The sequence below is a fragment of the Salmo salar genome, chromosome 25 (genome assembly GCF_965601325.2).
Source record: "Salmo salar chromosome 25, fSalSal1, whole genome shotgun sequence".
Taxonomy (NCBI): domain Eukaryota; kingdom Metazoa; phylum Chordata; class Actinopteri; order Salmoniformes; family Salmonidae; genus Salmo; species Salmo salar.
The window spans coordinates 54,020,663-54,029,562 of NC_138315.1; the positions used below are offsets into that span (position 1 = coordinate 54,020,663).

The 8,900-nt window shown below is 44.6% G+C and overlaps 1 protein-coding gene across 2 annotated transcripts; it reads right to left on the reverse strand.

Moving 5' to 3' along the window:
* Window positions 1-5,179: 5,179 nt before the first annotated feature.
* Window positions 5,180-8,362, reverse strand: sumo3 (SMT3 suppressor of mif two 3 homolog 3 (S. cerevisiae)). Of its 2 annotated transcripts, NM_001141192.2 has the most exon segments (5): window positions 5,180-5,481; window positions 6,019-6,374; window positions 6,509-6,580; window positions 6,761-6,889; window positions 8,198-8,323. In NM_001141192.2, coding segments are annotated over 4 exon segments (342 nt in total). In that variant the 5' UTR covers window positions 8,219-8,323; the 3' UTR covers window positions 5,180-5,481; window positions 6,019-6,254.
* Window positions 8,363-8,900: the final 538 nt, after the last annotated feature.

Consider the following 8,900-nt stretch of genomic DNA (forward strand, 5'->3'; position numbering starts at 1 on the left):
GGCGTGTTGGAGGGAGTGGGCGTGTCTAAAGCAGTCGGCGTGTTGGCGGGAGTGGGCGTGTCTAAAGCAGTGGGCGTGTTGGGTCGTTCGGCGGTCGACGTCACCGGCCTTCTAGCCATCGCCGATCCACTTTTCATTTTCCATTTGTTTTGTCTTTCTCTTACACACCTGGTTTCAATCCCCCCCAATTACCTGTTCATTATTTAACCCTCTGTTCCCCTCATATTATTTTGCTGTTTTCTTCTGTCTTTTCCTTTTGTCTCTTTAGTTCATTTTCTTGGTTGTTGGTGCATTATGGGGGTTCTTGGGGGGGGATCTTGGAGGGTTGAGGGAGCAGCTATTGGGGAACTGTGGGGGGGATCTTGGAGGGTTGAGGGAGCAGCTATTGGGGAACTGTGGGGGTGATCTTGGAGGGTTGAGGGAGCAGCTATTGGGGAACTGTGGGGGGGATCTTGGAGGGTTGAGGGAGCAGCTATTGGGGAACTGTGGGGGGGATCTTGGAGGGTTGAGGGAGCAGCTATTGGGGAACTGTGGGGGGGATCTTGGAGGGTTGAGGGACAGCTATTGGGGAACTGTGGGGGGGATCTTGGAGGGTTGAGGGAGCAGCTATTGGGGAACTGTGGGGGGATCTTGGAGGGTTGAGGGAGCAGCTATTGGGGAACTGTGGGGGGGATCCTGGAGGATTGAGGGAGCAGCTATTGGGGAACTGTGGGGGGATCTTGGGGGGTTGAGGGGGCATCTATTGCGGAACTGTGGGGGGATCCTGGAGGGTTGAGGGAGCAGCTATTGGGGAACTGTGGAGGGGATCTTGGAGGGTTGAGGGACAGCTATTGGGGAACTGTGGGGGGGATCTTGGAGGGTTGAGGGAGCAGCTATTGGGGAACTGTGGGGGGATCTTGGAGGGTTGAGGGAGCAGCTATTGGGGAACTGTGGGGGGGATCCTGGAGGGTTGAGGGAGCAGCTATTGGGGAACTGTGGGGGGGATCTTGGAGGGTTGAGGGACAGCTATTGGGGAACTGTGGGGGGATCTTGGAGGGTTGAGGGACAGCTATTGGGGAACTGTGGGGGGGATCTTGGAGGGTTGAGGGAGCAGCTATTGGGGAACTGTGGGGGTGATCTTGGAGGGTTGAGGGAGCAGCTATTGGGGAACTGTGGGGGGGATCCTGGAGGGTTGAGGGAGCAGCTATTGGGGAACTGTGGGGGGGATCTTGGAGGGTTGAGGGACAGCTATTGGGGAACTGTGGGGGGGATCTTGGAGGGTTGAGGGAGCAGCTATTGGGGAACTGTGGGGGGATCTTGGAGGGTTGAGGGAGAAGCTATTGGGGAACTGTGGGGGGATCCTGGAGGGTTGAGGGAGCAGCTATTGGGGAACTGTGGGGGGATCTTGGAGGGTTGAGGGAGCAGCTATTGGGGAACTGTGGGGGGGATCCTGGAGGGTTGAGGGAGCAGCTATTGGGGAACTGTGGGGGGATCTTGGAGGGTTGAGGGAGCAGCTATTGGGGAACTGTGGGGGGGATCTTGGAGGGTTGAGGGACAGCTATTGGGGAACTGTGGGGGTGATCTTGGAGGGTTGAGGGAGCAGCTATTGGGGAACTGTGGGGGGGATCCTGGAGGGTTGAGGGAGCAGCTATTGGGGAACTGTGGGGGGGATCTTGGAGGGTTGAGGGACAGCTATTGGGGAACTGTGGGGGGGATATCACTATCATGCACACCCACCCTCACACATAAGGATGGCTCTGTTGTATATATCACTATCATGCCCACGCACCCTCACACATAAGGATGGCTCTGTTGTATATATCACTATCATGCACACGCACCCTCACACATAAGGATGGCTCTGTTGTATATATCACTATCATGCACACGCACCCTCACACATAAGGATGGCTCTGTTGTATATATCACTATCATGCACACGCACCCTCACACATAAGGATGGCTCTGTTGTATATATCACTATCATGCCCACGCACCCTCACACATAAGGATGGCTCTGTTGTATATATCACTATCATGCACACGCACCCTCACACATAAGGATGGCTCTGTTGTATATATCACTATCATGCACACGCACCCTCACACATAAGGATGGCTCTGTTGTATATATCACTATCATGCCCACGCACCCTCACACATAAGGATGGCTCTGTTGTATATATCACTATCATGCACACTCACCCTCACACATAAGGATGGCTCTGTTGTATATATCACTATCATGCACACGCACCCTCACACATAAGGATGGCTCTGTTGTATATATCACTATCATGCACACGCACCCTCACACATAAGGATGGCTCTGTTGTATATATCACTATCATGCACACGCACCCTCACACATAAGGATGGCTCTGTTGTATATATCACCATCATGCACACGCACCCTCACACATAAGGATGGCTCTGTTGTATATATCACTATCATGCACACTCACCCTCACACATAAGGATGGCTCTGTTGTATATATCACTATCATGCACACGCACCCTCACACATAAGGATGGCTCTGTTGTATATATCACTATCATGCACACGCACCCTCACACATAAGGATGGCTCTGTTGTATATATCACTATCATGCACACGCACCCTCACACACAAGGATGGCTCTGTTGTATATATCACTATCATGCACACGCACCCTCACACATAAGGATGGCTCTGTTGTATATATCACTATCATGCACACGCACCCTCACACATAAGGATGGCTCTGTTGTATATATCACTATCATGCACACGCACCCTCACACATAAGGATGGCTCTGTTGTATATATCACTATCATGCACACGCACCCTCACACATAAGGATGGCTCTGTTGTATATATCACTATCATGCACACGCACCCTCACACATAAGGATGGCTCTGCTGCGGAAAGACTGATACATGTTCGATAGTGTCTTGATGCTGTATTGTTTGTCCTTCATGTTCTAATAGTTTAAATGTTACCCCTTCCTTGTGTTTTTTTGTAATAAATAATTTTAAAAATAAATAAATAAAATAAAAGCATATAATAAAGCTACTTGAAAAAATATATCTAAAAAAAAAAAAAACTCTCCTTCCAGACTCACATCAAACATCTCCAATCCAAAATTAAATCTAGAATCGGCTTCCTATTTCACAACAAAGCCTCCTTCACTCATTCTGCTAAACATACCCTCGTTAAACTGACTATCCTACCGATCCTCGACTTCGGCGATGTCATTTACAAAATAGCCTCAAACACTCTACTCAGCAAATTGGATGCAGTCTATCACAGTGCCATCCGTTTTGTCACCAAAGCCCCATACACTACCCACCACTGCGACCTGTACGCTCTCGTTGGCTGGCCTTCGCTTCATATCCGTCGCCAAACCCACTGGCTCCAGGTCATCTATAAGACCCTGCTAGGTAAAGCCCCGCCTTGTCTCAGCTCACTGGTCACCATAACAGCACCCACCCGTAGCACGCGCTCCAGCAGGTATATCTCTCTGGTCATCCCCAAAGCCAATTCCTCCTTTTGCTGCCTTTCCTTCCAGTTCTCTGCTGCCAATGACTGGAACAAATTGCAAAAATCACTGAAGCTGGAGACTCATATCTCCCTCACTAACTTTAAGCATCAGCTGTCAGAGCAGCTCAAAGATCACTGTAGCTGAACATAGCCCATCTGTAAACAGCCCACCCAACTACCTCATCCCCATATTGTTATTTATCCTCTTGCTCCTTTGTACCCCAGTATCTCTACTTGCACATCATCATCTGCACATCTATCACTCCAGTGTTAATGCTAAATCGTAATTATTTTCGCCTCTTAGGCCGATTTCTTGCCTTACCTCCATACTCTTCTACATTTGCACACACTGTACATAGATTTTTCTATTGTATTATTGACTGTATGTTTGTTTTACTCCATGTGTAACTCTGTGTTGTTGTATGTTGTCGAACTGCTTTGCTTTATCTTGACCAGGTCGCAGTTGTAAATGAGAACTTGTTCTCAACTGGGCTACCTTGGTTAAATAAAGGACTGGTTCTCAACTAGCCTAACCTGGTTAAATAAAGGACTTGTTCTCAACTGGGCTACCTTGGTTAAATAAAGGACTTGTTCTCAACTGGCCTACCTGGTTAAATAAAGGACTTGTTCTCAACTGGCCTACCTGGTTAAATAAAGGACTTGTTCTCAACTGGCCTACCTGGTTAAATAAAGGACTTGTTCTCAACTGGCCTACCTGGTTAAATAAAGGACTTGTTCTCAACTAGCCTACCTGGTTAAATAAAGATGAAATAAATCAAATAAAAAAAATTAAATATACAAAAAATTGAAGTGAATGAGTTTCTACCTACTCAGGGGGTCATATTGAATTTGACGATGTAACAAGTAAAATTAAGAGAATTCCTACAAGTATCGAAACAGAGTAGAGTTTCACTACCCACAGCCATTGAAAAGGTGACTTTTGTAGTAAAATGACACACACTTGTTGAAAATGTGTTATTCTTTTTAGATATAACAGTATAACTCTTCGTTTCACGGCTACGAGATAGTCGTTTTATTGACCTGTATCGGCTGTTGGTCGAGTTGTTCAACGATCTCATATAGTCTCGGGAGTCTGAGCTCGCAGAGAGTTAAGGCGAAAGAGTAATATCTGACCTATTAGCTGCTTGCTTTGGAAAACGCCCACTACTTTCGACACATCCACAAAACTTCCCCAGTGGCGCAGCGGTCTAAGGCACTGCATCTCGGTACTAGAGGCGTCACTACAGACCCTGGTTTGATTCCAGGCTGTATCACTGCGGTCTAAAGGCACTGCATCTCAGCTCTAGAGGCGTCACGACAGACCCTGGTTTGATTCCAGGCTGTATCACAACTGGCAGTGATTGAGAGATTGCCTAGTAAAATAAATACAGCCTCCAGAAATTGCTCAAGAAAAAAATAAAATGAACTCTTTAAGTGAGGACAGCACCCCTTGCTGGAAGTAGTGTACCGTCACAAACAGCCGCCTCAGAACATATTGTCATTGTGTTCAGCGAACGACCAAACAGTTGATTACCATACATGTACTTTTTTCCTATTTGATCAGATGTGCGGTTTGAAAATTTTCCCCCATCGTCCCTAAAAATGGCCTAGGAAGACAAGCAACAGTCTTTCCTCATACAACAGCCAAAAGGAAGCACACAAACAAGGTAGCTGAGTACCAAACTATATTTATTGTATACAGTAGTAAAAGACAATGTACAAATCATTAAGAGCAACAGAAGGATCAGTGGACCGGTGCTACCTATTCAAGTCCAACAGAACCGTCTGAAGGCAGCTGAGAAGATTCCTCAAGTCTTGATTATAGATACAGGCTAAACACACAACAAGGTCAAAGGTCGTTAAAGTCATTGCGATTCCCTTTTATTTTTGTCATAAAAATAGTTATTCAGTGGGATGGGCTAAAAGCAAGAGCTTAACTACTTCCCTTAAATCTGTGTGGAAAGAAAGAGAGGGGGGGGGGGGATAGAAACATTTACATTTAAGTCATTTAGCAGACGCTCTTATCCAGAGCGACTTACAAATTGGAAACCAAACAAGACTTGTGAAAGGTAAGTCGAATCCTTTCAAGCGACGTTGAAAAAATAGACCTGAAACTTTTCTTTCATAGGCGTTTCTGTTTAGCCTTTGTTCCAGAGAGACACAGCAATTCAATCATAATGGCACCAGCGGTCGAGCACCCCCATTTTACAATATTCCTTCAACACATTGTACAGGTTTAAAAATGACAATTGATCACTTGGACTGTATATTTAGCAAAATGTACTTAACAGCAGACCAAAAAAAAAATACCTACAAAAAAAATACACATATCATTTTGCATATTATGAGACCTGTTCAAGTCCCTCAACCTATGGTAGATTTAATACATGTCCCAAAATGGCACCCTATAGTGCACTAGTTTGTTTAGTGTAGTGGAGAGGAATAGGGTGCCATTTGGGACAAATCCTGAATGAGTAGAACCCCCCCCCCCCCCCCATTGTTTCACACACGGGACAAACACACATTCTCCAAAACATGACTACAAGCAGTTTATAGTCCATCCAAAATACGAATATAAACAAGACATTTGTGAATTGGTGGCATGAAATCCAGCTTGCGATCATGAAAAGGATAAGACCATGGCTACGAGCAGATCGATCACAAAATACAACAAAAAAAACAAACAAGCGGAACAATTATTTAATAATAAAAAAATAAAAGTTGCTGCTCTTCAACTGTGTTTCTGTCCTCAGAGGGAGAGGAGACTCAGAGGGGTCCATACGCCTTTAAGAGAAGCCTCCGAGAGGAAGGACCCTCCTCCGGTCTGTTGTTGAAATACATCAATGGTATCCTCGTCTTCCATCTCAAGCTGCCAACACAAACACATAGAACGGTCAGTAAGTCACAAAATAAGTCTACTTGTAAACTCCACCGGTGCACGTCATCACTTCTTTTGAATCTTTTGCATTATAGAGGACTGCACCGAAAGTGAGCGTCACCTACCTGTGCAGGTGTGTCGGTCTCGTTGATTGGCTGTCCGTCAAATCTAAACCGTATCTGTCTAATTGACAAACCCTGAAATAAAGATGAGGGTAGAGATTATAATATAGAAAGAAAAACACTGTCAGGCTCATCTAGTTACTGTGGTCAGGAGTTGCCCTGTAATGTTGTACAATCAGCCTCAAAAGCTTAACATCGTCTTACGTGACGCAGAAAAAGTAGTCAGACGAATGTCAACTTTAAGGACAGCCTCACCTGTCTTTCGCAGTACGCCTTCATCAGCTTGCTGAGCGGAGTATGCCGTTTAATTTTGAACTGGACTACTGACCCATCTTGACCCGCAACCTTTAGGTTGATGTGGTCGTTTTCAGTCTTCACTCCTTCCTGAAAAAAAAACAGTGGGGAGAGAGGGTGCATTTCACTGGTTTATATCAAATCAAAATCTAATTTTATTGGTCACGTAACACATGGTTAGCAGGTGTTAATACGAGTGTAGCGAAATGCTTGTGCTTCTAGTTCCGACAATGCAGTGATATCTAACAAGTAATCGAACCTAACAATTCCACAACTACCTCATACACAGTGTAAAGGGGTGAATGAGAATATGTACATATAAATATATGGCTGAGCGATGGCCGAACAGCATAGGCAAGGTGCAGTAGATGGTATAAAATACAGGTGATATGAGTAATATGAGTGGCATTGTTTAAAGTGACTAGGTCTCAATGTAGGCAGCAGCATCTCAGAGTTAGTGATGGCTGTTTAACAGCCCGACGGCCTCGAGATAGAAGCCGGTTTAACAGCCCGACGGCCTCGAGATAGAAGCCGGTTTAACAGTTTGATGGCCGAGATATAGCTGTTTTAACAGCATCTCGGCGCCCGGCTTTATAGCTACAGTTTAACAGTTGATGTTATGCATTAGACAAACTTTTTGGCTAAAATGAAAGCATCAACGGGCATTGTAACATGAAGATGTTAGCTAGCTAGTTAAGGCAACTACAACTCATCTAATAAAGCTACGTTAGTTACCAAGCGGTGCACATTGCTAACGGTTGTATTTTAAAATGTACCTTCATTTTAGCAGAGTCCCATTGGGACAAAGTTGTAAAGGAGCCCTGCATCTCACAATTACACAACATTTTCACAAAAACGGCAGTGTAGGACGAACATAACAGTACTGGTAGGTTGATGAGTTCAGTCTGACGGTGAGTTAATATCTTTGTTTGGTGTCAAACATTTGTGTTTAGCTTTTTAGCTAGCAATAGGTTAGCTAGCTAGCTCTTACAACAAGAGCCATGCAAACCTAGATAGCTAACTGGCCAGCCATCATAGGTTAGCAGCTCAAATCTAACGTTAGCATGCTAGCTAGTTAGCTAGCTCAAAAAGCCGCAAAGAGAAAACGACGTTGGTCTCTACTCCAATGGGCGAAACAAGAAAATAAAAATAAAAATCACAATGGCGCTGTGTCACTGAAAACCCACCACCTTACAAAACATAAATAGATAATAGTACACTACATCTAGGCATACATCTCAGATAACTGGCTAGTTAGCCAAATGTCCACAACTCGAACCTTTGTTTTGTCTTTTTACCCGCTCAAATCCGAACCTGGCAAGCTAACGTTTGTACGCTCGACAAGCACAATACAAGGAAATATAGAAAACATTCAATCGCACACAAAACATTTCTTACCTTTGGCTTCTCTTCAGACATTGTGTAGCTAGTTAATGCTCTGAGATTTACTAATTTATAGACAGATTGCTAAATGTTTGCGCTTTTTTTCCCCCCCCAACTCTCTCGGTCTTCTGTTTGCCGACCAGGAGCGCGCAAAGGGTTTTAAACTCTAATTGGTTCACGGGGTCACGTGTCTATATTTTGTTGTCGGGACCGTGCACACACGAGCGCGCAAATCGGTTTAATGCGCGCTCCCGTGAATTATGCCAAATTGGACTTATTTTTCTATCACCTGAATGAATAAATCAATGTATGAAGTGTGTAAAGATACATGTTCATTAATCAACGAAGCCTCTCAAAGATGTTTGAGCGTGGCAATCATAGACTAATGTACACTGAACAAAAATATAAAAGGCAACATCAAATCATCAAATCACATGTTTATAAATACTTTTTTTTTTTTTTTTTTACATCAGCAGATCTCACAAAGTGCTTATACAGAAACCCAGACTAAAACCCCAAAGCACTGCTAGTAGTTAACCAGAACGACACATATTAAAGAGATGGGGTCGCATTCAAGCAGGCAAGAAACAGGAGAAATGTTTTGGAAACGGAGTGTTGAAGTGTAGTGTAGTGCAGTGCTGCACATTCTACCTGAATGTGTACACTTGAAATGTTTGCTGGTAGTCATTTCAAAAACGTTTTCTTAACGCAACCCTGG